Here is a 19,198-nt window from a genome sequence, read left to right as displayed (position 1 = left end):
GGTGTATTAAAAGAAAAACAACTTTAAAGAATTTTTCAATTTGTGAGGTCCAACTTTTTCAGCAAGAAGAGTCACAGTTAATTTCACACCTACTTAAATACTTAGGCTGAATGCATCAGAAGGAAATGGTTTAGAACTAAAGCTTTTAACTGTGGTAATGATTTGTTTTAAATGAGGCCAAAAATGGACATGCAGGGGCTGTTAGAAACATTTCTCTCTACGCTTAATGATGGCTTACGGACGCAACAGAGCAGGTAATGTGTTATATAAATGTATACTAAACAGTGAGTGAACATAAGTGAGTATAATTACACAGATGCTTTTCTTATGTACGATTAACATACCTACTACTTTTCCCGTGCTACATTTAGCTCATGACTGAATGATATGTTTTAGTATGATCATATTTTCCCTCCATATTGCATTTTGCAGTATTATATATTTTTAAAAATTTGCTATTTGTATATAAGAGGCTAGTCACAGAGATTGGAAACTCCTGGTCACTAAAGAAAAGTGTGCATTCCCTGAAAACTGCTGAGTGGTTGATGACTGTCTGTGATTTAAATTAAAGTCCCACACATGCAGGCCAAAAGAGAGGCTAGTGACCCCCTTACGACCTCCGGTTGCTAGGGAGAAATGTGTATACCCCAACCAGTTGCCATGTGGTTGCACTAGCTTGCTTTCAGTCACTAGATGAAATTGGTTGCATAGAGGTATACGGTCCTCTATGCGACTGCCTTCTTGCGACTGCCTTGTTTGCATGTATGATGGTCGTGATTGCTCATAGCTCGGGCAAACTTTAACTGCTATGGTAACTTGACTACTAGTTTGACTACAATTTTTACTAGTTTGATTACAACTTTTGCAGTGTTTGGAGGCAAACTGGTATCTACTATGAAAGCTATGGGCGTCCGTGGCAATCTGCTAGCAACCAAGACAGCTGCAAGGAGATTTTTGGTGGAGCTTTTATCCTGCCACACGTAGCAACCTCCAGCAACTACTTGCCAACCGGTCAGGGATTACTTGGGGTTGATCTAGATCTTGGTTGATCTTGGTCGCTGCCAGTTGCTAAATGAAATTGGTTGGTCCTGCATTGAAGACCTTCTAGCAATTGCTTTGGTTGATGGTATGTTCTACACCCAGCAACCTATAGCAACTACTCTCCAACATTTTATTGAATATACTCCTTTCCATGGCGGTTGTCAGCAGCTAGTTGTAGCAAATTTTTTATTTACATCAATCTTTTCATTAAACACCTGGAAAACAAGGTATATTTCTATGGAATTCAATTAAATTATCTGCACGTGAGCTTATACAAACAAGAAACTAAACACAAGACTACTTGGAGCTGTTGGAGTCCTCAGCATGTCAGCTTTTTAACCTGCTCTTAAGAGCGAGTGAGCATGTCAGTCAGAGTATATCTGTCCTGTCATTTAGTCTCTTTCACACTTCACAGGTCCCCCACAGTCAAAACAATCTCCCTTTGTATCATGCAAAGCACAGCCAGACTGCTTACACCGCCAGTTCTCTCCCCCCTCTCTCTCTGCACTCCCCGAGGTCTCTCTGCTCACCATACCGAAGCTTTCGCTGCCTCACCTTTCACCTCACATTACCACATTTTCCCCGCAGTGCGTGCTGTGTATTGTTAACTTTGGCATCTTCGGCATGGAAGACTAAAGATGCCCTCCTTCCCTCCCATGTCCCTCCGTTCTCTGGTTTCCTCTTCCTCCCGTGAAGCAACAATAAGATCATAAAAGAGAAAGTGATCAGATGCAAAACTCTGATGACAGGGGGCTCCGCTTGGCAACACGTTCCCTTCACTTGCACTGAAAATCAATCAGCCCTCGGTGTGCCTGACATCTGGTAAACTCATCTGGATGTCTATTGGTTCGAATTCCTCTCGCCATATGTTGTGCGCTACGTTAAACAAAACACTCATTTTTACGTCCTGATGCTGACAGTCTGAGATGAGGTAATCCACATCCATCGTAAACATGGCAAAAATCATAATTATTTGTAGTCTGCCTTTCACTGTGAAATGCATCAGTGTGCACTCGAATGAATGGCAGGTGATCGTCTACAGAAGTCTGAATTCCCGTGGCTATTCGATTCATCTTCCTCTTCTTCACTCCTGAAGCAAAAATCCATCATCTTCTCTCCTTTTATTGCACCAAGGTAAACTAGATCAAAGCGGCGCTTGAGCTGCAAAGTTTTATCGCCCTCCTCTTTTCCTTTTTGTTCACTCATTTTCCACAGATGATATCCTGCATCTGTTTCCCTCCAATGGTGTCCTTTCTTGGCTGCCGAGTTTTAAAAACCACAGTGCCCATAAAATGAGAAGTTATCAAAGTTTTTCTGCACCGAACAGCAATAAATTGGCAGTGACATTTTCAGTACACGGCTTCTGGTCTGCTGCCGGTCTATCGGTTACATTTTGTTTTTATACCTAACTCTGTATAAGCACCTCTGGTGTATAATACATCACAGCATTTTGCCCTCAGATACTGCGTTTCAGTTTCTTTGGCAACTCCGAGGAGAATCTTTATTGTTTCCCACAAGTGTGAGAAGCTAAATCAACATTTTCCCCCCTAAAAAATAGCTCGATTCTATCCATAATTGATTTGTTTCTGAAATGTTTTACAACTTATGAAGAGTAAAGAGGTCCAAATTTTGCCCAGAGGTCATCCAATACAAATGAGGCTGTGACCTATTTTCATAAATGCTCCTTAAAGAAAATAATAAGAGCGAAGGCAGCATGGCAAGCATAATGTGTTTCTGGATATGATGTCAGTGTGCTAATACAAAGCAAAGAAACTCTTCCCGAAAACAAAAGCTTTTTGGACAGAAACATGAATCTATTAGTTTAGTTCTGAACAATCTGCCCAGCAGAGCTTCGTTCTGCCTTTTGTTGGAAATGAATCTCAACTTGACAAGCTGTCTTGAAGATAAATGGTACCAAATTAATGCAGAAACCATCCAACCAGAAAATGTAGCATCAGCGTAGCATAGCAATTAAGTCCACATTAAATACAAAGGACACATCAAGTGCCAGGATGACTGCTTATGTGCAGCCTTGACTACAGTACAACTGATGACCCTTGACCCCAACACTACAGTTCTCCTCTCAGATGGCTAACATTAACTTTTACTGTTTTCTGGCCACCGACAGCCTCTCTGTTGGTTCCCTGTGCAGTGTCCAAGACATAAACAAAAGAGAACAAAAACTCAGAGGATTTCACATACCTTCTCTCCTGGTTCACCTTTCGGTCCCTCCTCACCCATATCACCCTGCAATGACATCACAGAAACCTGTTCAGTCTCTTGAACGCAGGAATGAGTCAGTGCTGACAGTACATGACATGAAACATGATTGCTTAAACAAGCTTAGCACACAGTAGGACACGCTTCTTCTTCTGCGATTGCACTGGAGCAAAGCTGCTGCCTTATCTTCACTCTGATCACTTAGCCGTCAAATGAAGTTCAAATATAAATGTAATATTTAGGTGATGCCCTGTTACGAAGCTCCTAAGCTCACTGCATTGAGAGCTGTGATAAACTTCACTTCTTAACTTTTGCAATATTAGCTGTACGGCCGGGATCAAATGCCATAGCTCATCCCATCCATGGTATGAGTCGGTGGAAGCCATTTGACTGGTAGTTTTCTTTATAAGGAGAATGTCTTGTTGTTGGAATAACCTTCAAATGAGTAAGTCTGGTGAGCCAACTTTTTTTTCTACACCCCCCAAGAGGCTGTCATGTCTCAAATGCACGCTCTACGCGCATTCCCAGGCTCTCAGTTGTACTTTGTTTTTTCCTGTTAAATAGCAACAGTTAGCATACGATACCGAGCTGGTAAATCTATCTGCTCAGCATCAGCATGTCAGCACGCTGGTTAGAACTTAACTCAAAGCACACAGACTCTCAGTCTCTGTAAAATGTTGCTACACTCTTGTTTTATCAGTGGATTTCGTATCACAGCACGGCTATAAATCCCGACTGTGTAAATGTAGTGAAACATGACATGTTTCATCAAATGAAATTAAATGGGGAAACACAATCATTTGCAATCATGAGTGTCTTTGTAAGTTATCCCTGTTGTGATGTCAAAATATATACATATATTTAAAAAACTGCAACAAGCTTTCTACTTTCCCTTTTTATCTGTTAGAAGCCTTTTTTCTTTTTTAATTAGCATTAATTAGACTAATTAATGAGAACAAAAACAAGTGTTTAATGTTAACATGTCCGACTCCTCTGAAAAGAAAACCTCAGAGTACTTTGAGCCAAGCTGCCTGGCAGGGAAAAGGTCATTTCACTTTTAATAAATCCCCATGATCTTATATTAAGATTAGACCGCGAATCAAACAACGCCTTGCAGTTCCAAGGATATGAAATCAAAGGGTGTCTCATTGTGTTACGCTATTAAAAAAAAAAAAAAAGAACTTCAAGAAAACGAGATTATTTTAACAGCTTCAATGCTTCAAATTGCTGTTTATTTTTCCATCTAGGAATTTATCATAAGTTGAATCGACAAAGCCAAAAAGTGCAGTTTTTGCTAGCAGCGCTGGCCTGCCACATGGCATCTCTTCCAAACCCGAAGGTCAGGACCCCATTAGTGCTCTGACAAGTCTCAGGATGATTACATGACTGGAAATGATAAAAAAAAAATTAAATCTGCAGAACAAATCGTTTATTTTGTCAGAATTTGCTTAATTAACTGGACGTGGTTTCCTCTTTACCCTCCTGCAACCTGATGAAATGATCTGAAAAAGGTGCATCCTTCTTCTGGAAAACTAGTCACGATTTTTAAGACATGGAACTTGTGGCAAAGCCAAGCGGCCAGGAGTCGACAAAGCACAGAACCAGGTTTATACTAACACAAACTGACACACTGGATGCTCGTGTACTTTTTCAATCCATTGTGTTAAGGCTAGAACGTTTCTGCATTTAAAAAAATAAATATTTGCGCTTTAACCTTTTCTTGTGCATTGGGGTAAAGCATACACACGATGCTGTGAACTGGGATTGCTAGGAGATGCTGTCACATCATTACAGCAAGCCAGGTGTGTTAGTGACAGAGAGACTGTCTCTGATTCAGCTCCGAACTGATCCAGCTGACAACAGCTGCCCAAGGGCCAGTTTTGTGGTCGATGAAGCACACACGATAAGTCATCACTTAACTCTCCAGCCCGCTGCACTGTCATCTCGGTCAGTGTTTCACACCTCCCACCCCGCTGCCGTCCAACAACAGCAAATAAGGGCACCATTAGAATTACAGAACAGGGGGAATAAAGCTGCTGTTCCTCTGTGAGCCTGTTTTATGGGTCTGTTCTTAGGTTTACTTCACGGCCTGGAGTCGGTGAAGCTGGGTGCAGTTTTTGTGACTCACTAAATCATTGACTCACTGGTGGCTAAGTTACAGAAGGGAGGCAACTTCAAAAAAACCAAAAAACCAAGCTGGAGCTGGGAGGTGTAAAGGCAGAGCTGCAGTGATGAGATAACAGACTGACGCTAGCAATAATGTCCGAAGATCCAAATTAGCGCCTTACCTTTTCACCTCGTTCTCCCATTTCACCCTGTAAGGAAGGAAAGCAGAGCAACACAGACAGAAAAAATGAGGGTTGGGGGGGTTATTGCACACACTCAGGGTCAGATCGTATCTGGGGTTAAATTCACATTTGATTATAAATGTTATGACTGCTTTTTTCCCCAGACAGACCCTGACATGAACTTTTTTTTGTTTTTTAAATTTAAAATCATCCTTGCATTATCATTGCAACATATTTTTATACCATGCATTAAAGTCTTCATGGAGGATATATATTTTCTGTTACGTCAAAGATGAATACATGTATATGCATGTTTTTCAAAACCATGAAAAAGAAACCACAAAGGGACAAAAAGGCTGATGGTCAAAAGGTAAGATGAAAAATGACTGAAAGCGACAAATTCAAAGGGGAGATGCTTCTGTGAGAGGATAAAGAAAGTATTGAAAATGACTTTAACCCTCTGGAGTCAAAGGACGTCTCCAAGTCACATGACTGAATGAAGATGACCCTGCAGCAAGACGCAGCCTCACCGAGTCTCTGTTTCAATTTGTATTAAAAGTGTGAACTATATACCGCTTTTTAATCCTAACAGTGCAGTTAAGGTTTCTGATGTGATAATGATATTGTTAAGCTATGTAAAATAATCCATATATCAGCAAAAGTGCTCACATTGAGTCTTATATTTGAGATCATCTCAACAGATATTTGGGATTCAGGTATTTGTTTTAGTTTGATATTGCAAAGTTTGCTGGCAATGGTTGGTGCTGCTCTCACAAAGTGCAGGGTGGGATAACATGACTTTGACCTCAGAGGGTTAACCCAAAAAAAAGGGGAAAAGCAACTGCTATGACTTTACAAGAATATGAGCACACAGAATATGTGTGCACCCCGACCTTGGCTCCTGGAACACCGTCCAGTCCTGGGATGCCAACATCCCCCTACGGACAGCACAAGATACACACAGTGACTGACTCAGTGTGCTGTGTAAGCAGTTCGACTAAAGATTCAAGGTCAGGAGATATGACCCCTCCACTCCCCACCCCACAAAAAACAAACAAAACAAAACAAAATGCATATTTTTCTTCTTAAACTTCAGATAACGATTGACTCAGACATAAGAGTGAGCGTATGGTGCAAAGGGCTTTTGCAGGATAGTTGGTGATGGAGCACGAGACAGGTGAGAGTCAGCTACACTGACAGAACTGCTGTAAGGAGCGTAAATGTACAGCTACAGCACTATGAATTCTATAACATTCCCCGAAAGTTCACATGTATCAAATATTGAAACCACAAAGTGAACGTGAAAGACGAGAGGATAAACAAGCTGATTAAAAGCTTAATTATCTGGTTTGGTTCTGTGTATGTGCAGAAGAAGAAAAGCCAAGCCCGTCTGATGGATGCCAGTTTGCCGTTAGCCTCGATCCCTTGTCTCCGCGGCTCCCTAGCTGAGAAACCAACCTCTGTCCATCTGCTGCCAGAAACAATTAACCTCCTGACCGTTGCAAACATACCACGTCATTACCCTTTCAGAGGAGCAGTAGCTATTCCTCAGCCCAGACAGACAGCTTTAACTAGATGAAGCTGATTAATGTAGCCAGGGTGGAAAAATAACGCAGTGCATTACTCGGATTAAAATACATGTCACTGGGCAGCTCGGTACTGGCCATATTCGAAGGAAAATTGTGTTATTGGATGTCATTTTTCAATATCTTAATGCTATTTTCGGTTTTCCCCAAAATGCTTTATGTTCATGGGAAACTCGGCATGTCTGATCCACGCTGGGTGTGTCCCTGCAGCTACACACTCGTGGTGATGTTCGTCATAAATGCCGAAGCCTCGGATCATTCGTCAGCCCGCATATGGGAGTCATTGACATAATAATGACACCCTATTGACATAATGATGATATAGTCTGATTAGGAACTCCAAAGGTTGGCTTGATAAGGTGGCATTAGTGATTCTGCTGGGATATCCATGTCAAATCAATACCGTGTCTGTGCGAGTGGACCCGCCACTGCAGCCTGAGCAGCTTTAACTGCTTTTGAGTCAAACTTTCTGCAAGAGTGAGACTTACATACCATAACAGGTTCTGCTTTATAACTGCACTGCACAGCATTGGAGATCTATTTCATGGCTGCTACAAAACCTCACTCCTTTCATTTTGGAAACAGAATTAAGCTTTCAGCCTCCACTGTAGCCAGAGTTAGCATGGATTTTACTTTAAAATGAAACTTCTTCACTCTGGTTCCTATTACAGCCATACGTGCCTCTCCTTTCTTTATAAGTGCATGTTTGAGATTAGAGCGATGCAGCCCTCAAACTGTCTCCCCATTCATTCTCTTCACTTATACCATCGTTTGTTCTGGAATAAATATGCTTTTCCATCTTTTTTTTTCCTCCTTCCCTCCACCCATTGTGAAACACCTGCACTGTGTCTTCTTTATCCGCTCCGAGAATGAATAGCAGACATGAACCGAGTGTGTGAACAGATTCAGAGGCAGCCAGAACGGTACTTTGTGGTTAAGGCTTGAAGAAGAAGCCCACGGGTTTTCTCCCAAAACGGAATAGCGGTTTGAAATTGTCAGAACTTTTTTTTCCTGATATAAAAAACTAAAACACATGGGGAAAAAGATTAATGAAAGATTAATGCTCAAGTGAGCCTTTTCATGATAAAATACTATCAGGTGCGCAGATGGATGTCGGTTCTCTGAACTCCGTGTGCATAATTTTATTTTAGGGACACTTATAAAAAGTCTTGAGGGACAATAATGCTGCCTAGTAGTGGTGTTTTTTTCCTCTTGGAAAAGTACATTCACTAATAAAAACAACAGCAAGTCAGCAAGAACTAGTTAAAAGCCCAGAAATGTAGAGCTTTACAAGAATTCAGTGTAAATGAGTTTGCTCACCTTCAGTCCATCAACACCGGGGATGCCAGGAGGCCCGAGTGAACCCTGGGAAATAAAAGCAAAGTTTGTTGGGTTTTTTGCATCATTACACTCGACCATCTCGCTGCTCGTACCGTCACGGCCGGCTCAACGGTTGTAAATAAACACCGGCGGCGTATCCGTTCTGTCTGCCGCTGATCAGGGCGTGCTCTGATGTTACTGCGCCAGACCAGCATAAATACTGCATGTCATATTTTATTATCTGCTCTGTTATGGACAATACAGCCAGAAGGCAAGACCGGGAGCTGAGGACACTCCTGCTGCACTTCAAACTGAAAATGTACTGCCCTGTGAAATAAAGAAATGTTTCGCACGGCAGATGTACTCGAGATTTTACCGCATCTACTGCGTCAGCTTAGTAGAACTTGATTTAGACTCTTAATGAACGCCCACTCCCTGTTCTTCGCGGTTTGCTTATGTTGGCTTTTTGCAACGCTTTCATAATAAAAGCGATTTACAGTTACCGGTCGCATTTAAAGATGTATCAGAAATGTTTGAGAGATGTGAGATACAGTCGCTGGAAAGCATCGTGTCGAGGGTTGAAAACCGTTCACGCTGGATTTTCTCGTCATGCGGTGGCACCGAATCAGTCACCGAGCTGATGAAACTTGAATAACCCGCGACGCGGCCCCTCTACTAAACACAGCGCTCCACTAGCAGCAGATCTAATTGAGTAGCCTCCAGGCCTGGCTTATGAGTCATTAACACTGTGGTGTGTCATCATTGACCCCTCCACACACACACACACACACACACACCCTCTCCCACGCCGACGGGAGGCCTTGCCGACAGATGACAGTGCAGACAGGAAGTGTCTGATTGGGTTACACTGAACAAACACTGGCAGCTACCTGATGGCTGGATATAGCTTACATCTGTTCCTCACATCAGCGCCACCAGGGACCCGCAGCCTGTATCACAGCACTTAGCTCCAGGCTCTCTGTTCTCCATCTCTCTCCTTCTCTGTCACCCTTTTTTCCCCACTTCTCCTTCTCCTGTTTATTCGCCATGACTGTGCAGTGTCTGTTGCTAATATGCAGGTAAACATACTCATCAAACAACACGTTTACAACCGTTTGTGCAACGAGAGCTGCAGTTTGGTTTAGATCAGAATTCAACAGAGGGACAAAAAAAAAGTTTCCTTTGTACTTTTCTGTCACAACCAAGTCAGCAAATCTCATTTAGTTTTCTTTAAGAAAAGCAAGAAATGCCAGCAAGAAGAAAGAAATGATTTTCTGTAGCTTACCTTCGGCCCTTGCGGCCCCTCAGGTCCCTATAAATGAGAAGAGAGACGGAGAGAGATTGAGTGCAGGAGAAACGCAGCAAAAATAGTTCATGTCAGATGAAATAATACAATTACCAGAGCCAACATGGTCAGAGCAGAGAGACTGGCAGAGCTTGTGGTAGGATTTCATGCAGCGCGCACACACCCTTCAGGCAGAACCCGAATCACAATCAATCCCTTGTTTTATTCTCCAGCAAAGAATGAAAATCCGCTCACTCCGTGCCTTCTTTTCGCTGAAGTGACCCATAAACAGGAATCTTTAATAAGCTCATGAATAACAAAAGCTTTTATGGTTTTATCTTTTATGTTGATCTGTCTTTACTCGTTTTAGTGACTGTAAAAACTTGTCTCGTTTGGCCGCGCTACATTCCGAGTCTACGGTCCAACACATAGAGAGGTTCATTACCTAAATGGGCCAATATCTGGAAAGCTTCGCGAAGCTAACAAGTTAGCCAGGGGGGGAGAAAAAGGCGCCACATATCTAAGGCAGATTTAAATCATGGATCGATGTGTCTGGGAGGACAGTTTCTATTTACAACCTGCTGTTTACTGCAGTGAAACTGGAGGCCGCGTTGGGCTGTCGGCCTCCTCCGCTGGAACCTGCCTAAAACAACACGACCGCATCGTGAAGAAACTGGGAAGCCTGGGTGAAAGTTAGCTCCTTCCATGTTTCTCAAAGACTTTTGAGCTATTGCACCAGCGCGGCAGTTCATCAACACCTTTACGCCTGGCTGTTATGACACCTCACATTGGCCGGCTTCTTTCTCACTTTCGGCCATTTGGCTCGTCGCTCGCAGCTGAGTCAAGGCCAGGCAGACCTTGTGCCCCGCAAGCTCTCTACAGCAGCAGCTTTTCCTCGCTTTACTCACGTCGATGCGGTATAACTGGCAAAGCTCAAGATACGGTCCCCTGATGTGTGTAAAACGTTTGTATGAGTGTTAAAAAGAAGCCAACGAGGACACGTTCGGGTTGAAAAGTTAAGACTGTCAGTGCAAATTTGCCTGAAGAAGAAGCCCGGTTTGATGTCGGCCTACTTGTGACTTGACGGCGATTAAATTCTGCGAATAAGCTGATTGTAGGATCGTTTTTAGTATTTGTTGTTAAACCGGGCTATCACCAAGTAACTGTACCTCAAAACTTTCCTCTCCCAATTTCCATTTTTCCCCAAAATTGGCCCGTTAAAATCCCTGTAGCAACAAGTTCTCACATTTTCAGAAATGGCCCACACAGTTGCAGCTCATTTATGGTGCATTCCTTGTGCACTTACAGCAAAAACCTCAATGAACAACTTTCATTATCCTAGCCAACCAAGAAAAAGGTTTTCCTCCCATTTGCCTTTAAAAGCCTTTGTTAGCTGTCCTCAGTAGGGTTTAGTAAACATCTTTATGACCCACTAGGTATGTGAGAGCATGTGCCGCTCGCCTGAGCGCTAATTAGCTTGGCTACATCTGAGAACACTCAGAAGCTACTGCTGAAAAGGAGTTTTTTTGTTGTTTTTTTTAAAGAAAGTCAAGAGCGCTTAAGGAAGTCTTGGCTCTTTTGTTCTCAACCCTGGATCCTGACTTTGGTGAAAAATGAAAAGGGAAGAACAATCCAAAGATCTTCGTGAAAAAGGATTATTATTCCATCTAAAAGTGTTCATCACGATAGCAGATGTTCAGCATGTAGCGGCTTAGCTGCCTCATTTAGCATTCATAAAGGAAAGAAATTCCACAAATGTGCAATATCAACAGGCTGCCTATTGAAGTCGAGCATCCGAGCACAAAAACAATGCGCTGAATGTTTGGTACTTTCATTCATGATTCGGACGTTGCGAACAATGAAGCCATTCCCAGGTCAATTCCCACACTCAAGCAGCAGCACTTGAACCTTTAAAAGTTGAAGGACTTCCAGAATGTGTGGCATTCACATAAAAAATATTCGTCTGATCATAGAACAGAAAGGCTCCACATTGAAGTTTGCTCTGTTCAAGGCTTTTGTGTCAGTTATACTGTGAGTTTTCAACTATTATCAATTATTTAAACTTTTAAACAAATGTATTTTTTCAGTTTTTTGCCTTACGTTGTAGCTATATGTGCTTATGCAAACTGTTCACATAACATCATTTTCTAAGAGTTTTCAATCACTCTTTATTGCTCCTGCCACTATAAACAAAAGCACTGTAGCCTGGTAAAGCAATAATGCAGAATGGCTTAAGTTAAACCATTCAAACCTTCACCTGTCATGGCTGCGCTGACATTAGGCTGTTTTAAAGACATCTGATAGCGGACTGCTTTCTAAACTACAGTATGGATGTGGCCTTAGCTACCAGTGGGGATGCGAAGGCCGCTTCTTTGTCTAGTTAGAGGATCTAGGCTCAGGTAACACTGGATGTATTGCCCAAACATGGCCCGTATTAACAGTTGTTTATGGGTCTCTTTTGGCCTGTACTGATAATGTTGATTCATGGTGAGAATGGCCGCTTCAGCTCAGCCACAGGTGGACACAATAGAGGGGCCAGATGTCAGATGTGCTGTGACATTTGGGCCACATTTGGTGCACTCGTGTCAAATGTAGCTCGTAACCTCAGGGCCATGTCTGACCCCACAGAATACTCGGAGTGCCGTAACTGAGCCATAATTTCCAATTACGCCTGAATGTGCCTGCTATGTGGGGAGATGCTCACTGACATTCAGGTGATTTTAGATTATATACATATATTACAGATGTCAGATTTTCAAGTTGTTTCTGATCTGTGATATCTCCACAACTACACAAGCCACACGTGTAGCTTAATATAAATTTACAGAAGATTCACAGGATTTGATGCAAATTTCCATTGTTTTCATGAAACATCTGCACTTTGATTTAAAGTTATATGCTTTACATGGTAGTCGGGTCAAAGAGAAGAAAAGAGAGGCTTTGTAATGGATTTTGTTACTAGCTACATTCCAGCTGTAGTCCCCGCAGGTAAATGTGATCCAGTGACCTCAGCATTTTAAACATTCTGGCTATGGTCCTGTCTGTGGGCTCATTTATCAATCCATCCATCCATTTCCTTAACTACTTAACCATACAGGGTGGGGCCTATCCCCAGCTGCCACTGGGCGAGAGGCAGGGTACACATGGAGAAGTTGCCAGTACATCACAGGGCTAACAGGGAGAGACAAACAGCCATTCACATCCTCACCTATGGCCAATTTAGAATCTGTAATTAACCTCACGTACATGACTTTGCACCGTGGGACGAAACCGCATGCCAGACAAAACCCCAAGTGTAGGTATGCTTTGTTTTAACAACATAATAAGACCCAAGGCTGTAAAAATAGGAATTTGTCTTTAAGAACAAACAGATTTGTTCCACAAAAATGGTTTTGTCCACATTTCCCACATTGTTTGATTTCCCCGACCATGTCGTAAGCTATTCGCTCACATCTTTGCTCCTCATGTTTGGCTTTACAGCAGAGGAAAACTCAGTCAAGGTCACTAAAATATCAGAGGTATGTCTTCATTGAACAGGCTTTTGAGGCACAAATGTGTCCCTACATTTATGCCTGTGGAGTTTTTTTTTTTTTCATTGTCCAAGGTGAGCCACTGGTGCATTGTGGGTAGCTTTGGAATGAATAGGATGCAAAAGGGGATCAGTGAAAGTCTGCTGCATAATTGGAAATTACACCAAAAAGCAGATGGAAGAGGCTTCTCTCAGCTTTGGATGGAACATATTTGGACTTTTTGTTCTGAACAAGCTGAGCTCCAGATGAATGCTGAGTGTGGGGCTGCAAGCCACCTTTAGAGAGATGAAGACCCCCTTAATTTACCACAGAGAGACCTCGTGGCACTGATGATTTTGAACTAGGTCCTGAAAATATTTCCTTTTCTTCATCTTCTTGTTCTTCTTCTTTCCACCTCCCCCCCACCACCTCCTCCTTGTTTCTCCACAAGAGCTTAATCCTTCTAACCAGCACCATATGTCCTGGAAGGCTGCTGGAAAACTCTGGAATCTACTTTTGCCCCTTTAACAATAGCATCTACATTAAAAAAAACTCCGAGCTGTGTCAAGTGGGCGCTAGCGCCGAGAGCGCTTCAAAAGAAGCAAAAGTCGGTCGAGCGGTGACCTCAGAATCCCTGCCTCCGGCTCACTTGTGGAGATCGAGATGTGCCAATCACAGATTATTCTTTCAGCTGGCTGCACAAAGTGGAGACTTGTTGCTTATGCACATCTAATTCATATTGATTCGCAAAGGCCAACCAAGGGCGGGGACTGGCGGGATTTTTTTTTCTTCTCTTGGATGGGAAAATGTCTTTTTATTTCCTCTCCAGAGGTTTATCAGCTACAGAAACTCTTCTCTTTGATCCAATATCTTATCTTTGCTCTTTTTTACCAGGGAGCAGCAAACATTCTGTCGTTGCATGAAATCACAGGCCGCAAACGCAGTAACTGTGCTGTCACATGTTTTTACAACCGCTGGGACATGCTCATCTCACGCTGCTTTATAGGGGCGATGACTTTACTCCTTGTTAAAAGTACATTAGTGTCACGCTGTGTATATACTTGTGAAAGAGGATGCTTCATTTCAGCAATTACAGTTAGCAATGCTTAATTCACGTTCAGACGGGTTGAGAGTCTCTGTTCATTGGTCAGCAGAGGTTGTGCAAACACTAGGCTTATGCGAGCGCACCTGGGAACATCCATCGCAAAGTGTACATTCATCACAGAGTGGATTTTCAAACCGAACGTTGCTGCTTACACAGCTACCCGCCCAAAGTGGGATAAAACACGAAGCCAACAAAAGCAACGGTAACTTAAAAAGCAGAAAGAGGGAGGGAACTTTACTTTAGAGGATCGCCCATTAAGTCGTCTAAGATTGATTAGCACCTTTGGATCCTTTACCTAATGCGTCTTTTTCGCTCTAGCCTCAATTATTTCCTCTGTCCATTTCTCCCCAGCCCACCAAATTTTTCCACAGGGGAAAAGGTCAAGGGGAGCTGGAGTCAGAGATGAAAGCGCTTGATAGTACCTCTTCTGTCAGCTTCACTTCCCTTCACTCCCCGCATCCACTGATCTGACATTGAGTGTTTTTTGTGTCACGTTTTCCATCCTTGCTCTCCCTGGAATTTGGTTTGACCTATTCGTTGTAGCTTTTATGAGGAAACTTTAATCAAGTGCTTTATTTGCTGAACACCGCAAGTGGTATCCAGTTGCCGTCAACTGGAGCAGCGACTCGTCCACGCTGCATAAAGAGTTTGTGAGGGAAAACAAACTTTTTCTTAACAAGTTAGCATAAAATGTGTCATTCGCCGTCATATCTATGAACCATCTCACAAATATCTCACGAAAAATATATACACTGCCAGTCAAATGGTGCCATTAGAACAACAGAGCCCGCTTTGAGAAGTCTTACATATGAAGCATATTTGGCTCTGATTAAACCTACTTGCTACATAATTTCTTTGGTTTTTTTCATAGCTTTGATGTTTTCAGTAGAAATTGACACAAAAAGAAAGGCCTTAACGAGTACGTGTTTCCAGCCTTTTGAGTACAACGGATTAAAAAAAACATAAAATGAAAACTTAGCTTTATAATTAAATAAATACATAAAATACATCAGCCTGTCCAATGCTTGAGAAATTTTGGAAAATTACCTTGGCATTGACAGTTCTGCACATAATATCATAAATAAGACACTAATTCAACTCGGGGGTTGGCTTAACTGGAAAACCAGACAAAAGAGTCTCCATCCATTTAGATAATTCCAGGAAGGAAATATACACACAGGACTCCCCTGTACACTCCGACTTCTGTATGCATTTAACTCAGAATGTCTCTAACATGTCAATTAGTGAACATTAAAGCATTTTTCAGGCCAATTTCCTCACATTTGGAGAGGCCAGATCTGGCAGTCCTGCTCCATTTGCAATCTTCACGCTAAGCTAAGTGACTGCTAGCAATAATTTCATATTTATGAAAAGTCACGCAAGCGATCATTCTTTTCATCTAAGTCTTAAGAGGAAAGCAAATATGTCCATTTCTCAAAATGTCAAACTACCCAGCAAACCCTGGACTCGTATCGCCTGTATTTTGTTAAACAATTCTGCAAGGCTACGTTGTTAATTAGCATGTCAGGGCAGCCACAGAACGGGATGTTCGAAATAAAGTTTGCACTCACCAGGGGTCCCGTTTCCCCAGGCTGTCCTGGATCGCCCTGCAAGAACATAAAATCGTTAATGGAAGCAGAGCGTGTTTTAATCTTACCTAAAACAAGTCTCGTGTTTAAAATGCTGCTTTTCTCCATATTACATTCAAATTCCGTCTATTTTAGTATCAAATAGCCACTATATGGTGCATAGCAGCCAGGCCACCATTGTGCCCATACACCAAGTTGGCTGAGAGGCACTTATCCAGCTGTGCCACCTGCACCCTGCACTGTATGTTTCCAGAAACCTTGTTCTTGTTTCGACCTTTGGTTCATGTCTATCGCATGGATGTTCCAACAGTTCGTGGTGTAGCAGAGAACTGTAGGAACATGCCAAAGCGATGTTTGTACATATTTGATTGTTACGTCTTTGCAGGATTTTTGCGACGCTCCTCCTGAGCTATTCACGAAAGGAGACCTAAATCACAAGAGCAATAAAGCGGCCTAGCAAAAGAAACCCAATTTCTTGGGAAAACGCAACAACTACTGCCACTGGAAGAATTGCAAATCATCTTAAAAACTTGGAAAGAACCAGATAAACAACACTTAATATTTTCGCACTCCCACTGTGATCTCTGCCAAGACAATAAAGATCTGGATCCCTCAGAAGGTTTTATAGCTCAACATAACTGACAGGCCTTTTCTGTTTCTTCTTTCTCTCACAGGCAGAGTTCACATAAATTAGCGTGATGCCAATGACAGGCTTGAAGACATGGAAAATGTTACGTGGTAATGAAAAACAACCACGTGAATGTAAATCTATACAGTAAAACCTTCTCCTGGGAGCCTATTCATGTTTAGTTATATAGACGTGAGGGCGATGAATTGTAATGTAGCTTGTCTAGTATTTATTAGAAAGGTTTTCGTTGGAATAAACCCTCCCAGCAACAAGTCAAAATCAGACTGAATAGAAGCACAAACAGAGCTGAACTTGTTTAAAACTTACTGGAAATGACAGAGTATTTATTACAGGATACGCTGACAGAATTTTGCTGATCCAAACAAATTTTAATGATACATAGAGTAGAAAAAAAAACTCAGTTGTATCAAACGTTCTCAGACGCCAAGCAAAAATCAGTACTCACCGGGAGACCCGGCACACCTCTGGGCCCATCCTTGCCAGTGTCCCCTGGAGGCCCCCTCGGTCCGGGAGGGCCCGGTGGCCCCGGGGGCCCAGGTGGCCCTGCTTGCCCCTGATCTCCCTGTGTGGCGAAATAACACATTAAAGAATCATTATGGTGTGTTATTTTTGGACTGCTGAGACTGGAGCCACTACAGTGAAATGATAATTAAGAGAGAGTCGTGGAATGTTCTTGTGGGTGGCGATGGGCTGCCTCCATTCATAACATGACGAATGAGCTTTTTGGAGCTAGTATACAGCTTAAGTTAGGAGGAGCTGCAACGTAATGATTTGTAGCTGAAATATTAATCCTTTAAAATGCATGCAATCCTACGAGGCCATAATGAGTTGAGTAAGGACGGTGCTTTAAGTAACGACTCCAAAAAAAAGAAGTCCCATTTGAAGTTGACAAGTATAGAGCTACAATAATCAGGGGAAATATACTGAAAATGTGTGGTCCATTACGATACTGCATTATAAGAAATTCTAAGAAAATATTCTGCAATCTAAGTTGCAGGGAAAAACCTTTGAGTGGTGCCAGGACAGTAATTCATTTTACCTTAATAAAAGCTTTTTAAAAAAAATGAAGTTTCCATATTTTCCTTTAACAATAACAGAAGGAGCATGAGTGCTTATGACAGGTCTGTCTGAAGGCTTGCATGCAAAGTGGCCAAAGAGAAGTGATTTGGTGAGACTTGGCACGGTGGACAGAGAGAGTGAGGACACACCCACTACCTTAATGAGCCGTCGCTTTATGAGCTGCTGGTCAGCGGAAAGAAAGCCATGATTGATCTTAGGGAAGACCATCTGAGCAGGTGTGTGAGGTCAAGAGGTCGTAGGTCAGAGGTGAGAGAAGGTTGAAGAAGGATGAAGTCCCAGAGGAAGAAGAAGAAGGAGGAGGAGGAAGGCAAATGCAAAGAGAAACAGATTCTGTTAGAAAGGCCTGTGTTCATGAACTCCGGTCCAGCACCTTCACAGATGGGGTGGTGGGAGAAATCCACACTTTTCCAGCACCGAGGTGGTTTGCTGAGGAAGTCTGGGCTTATTTTTTGGAGCCAGGGCCCATAATTATCACCTCTGGGGTGCGAGCGCGCCACAGCGAGTTCGCAGTCCCCTGGAAAAATGGGAATGTCTCCTCCACTGTGAAAGTGCCGTCATCATCATCGTCGTGCCTGCTGCTAAGTCAGACCCTGAGAGCTGCGCACACTGAAACCAGCGAGGTCAAACCTTTGAGTTGAGGTTTATTTCTAATCTTTTTCCAGCACGTGTCTGATTCTGCTGGTGTCCATTGGTATTTGGCACTGAAACAATCCCGAAGGCCGTGCTAGAGGATCGGAGGATTTGTGGTGAACCATGAACTTGAGCTTTAAGAAAAAAAATGCCACTTTGCTTCATCACTGAGTATTCCTCTGGGAGTTCCTTCAATTCATTTTAGCATCAATGGACACAAGCCAAACCATCTCTGTATTCAGGGTGTTGCCTGTTTAGTCACCTACACATTACCAGGTTGTAACAGGCCAATGCATTCACTTGAGCTGCCTTGCATGTCGACTGGAGAACAAACCTCTTGAGCAAAAAGACTAGTAGCAGAAGTGGTGAGAAGAGGCTAATGGTTGACCTGCTGTGATTAATTAGATTGCACTTTTCCTGCGTGCACTCTATCATCACTCCTTGAGAAAGGCAGCCAACAATTTACTTCCAGTGTGTGCTGCACAGGGGTCGGACTGAGCAGCGAGGCAGCAGCACCACCGACAAACCTTGACAGTCAGGATCTGATTGCTGTGCAAAGCAGCCAGCGTAGGGGGACCAGGCAATCCCTGAAGGGACAAATAGCAGAACATGGCACAACACACGCATGATATTCAAACATTGGGTGAACAAAAACAGTTGAAGAAGGAAGGAGACAAGCATCCTGCTTCTAACTAGCCTCATAAATGTTTGAAATATAATATGTGGAATTCTTTGACATGTATATATGAGTTTTTAAGAGCCGTAAAAAGCCAACATCAAAGTTAACTGTCAAACAAAGACTTCTGAGGACCAGACATTTAAATTCAAAGCTAAACAAGACCAGGTATTTTATTTTAAACAGCTAACTTTGATACAGTCCAAGTTTACTTTCCTCA

The 19,198-nt window shown here is 42.6% G+C and overlaps 1 protein-coding gene across 12 annotated transcripts in view; it reads right to left on the bottom strand.

Annotated features, from left to right (window-relative positions):
- The window catches only part of col25a1 (collagen type XXV alpha 1 chain), a 153,568-nt gene that overhangs the window by 25,925 nt on the left and 108,445 nt on the right, over positions 1–19,198 (bottom strand). For 10 of the 12 annotated variants that reach the window (XM_025905483.1, XM_025905481.1, XM_005468158.4 and 7 more), the window contains 8 exons: positions 17,808–17,879; positions 17,038–17,154; positions 15,926–15,961; positions 9,741–9,767; positions 8,456–8,500; positions 6,443–6,487; positions 5,550–5,576; positions 3,244–3,288 (listed from right to left, as the gene is read on the bottom strand). In XM_025905483.1, coding sequence (XP_025761268.1) covers positions 3,244–3,288; positions 5,550–5,576; positions 6,443–6,487; positions 8,456–8,500; positions 9,741–9,767; positions 15,926–15,961; positions 17,038–17,154; positions 17,808–17,879 — 414 coding nt within the window. Of the gene's footprint in view, positions 1–3,243; positions 3,289–5,549; positions 5,577–6,442; positions 6,488–8,455; positions 8,501–9,740; positions 9,768–15,925; positions 15,962–17,037; positions 17,155–17,807; positions 17,880–18,829; positions 18,890–19,198 lie in introns of all 12 variants that reach the window. The other 2 variants (XM_025905482.1, XM_025905485.1) reach the window with 2 other exon arrangements.

Source organism: Oreochromis niloticus, linkage group LG3, assembly GCF_001858045.2.
Source record: "Oreochromis niloticus isolate F11D_XX linkage group LG3, O_niloticus_UMD_NMBU, whole genome shotgun sequence".
Lineage (NCBI taxonomy): Eukaryota > Metazoa > Chordata > Actinopteri > Cichliformes > Cichlidae > Oreochromis > Oreochromis niloticus.
The sequence above is the reverse complement of the archived record's forward strand: the minus strand, read 5'-3'. Positions and strand labels throughout refer to the sequence as shown.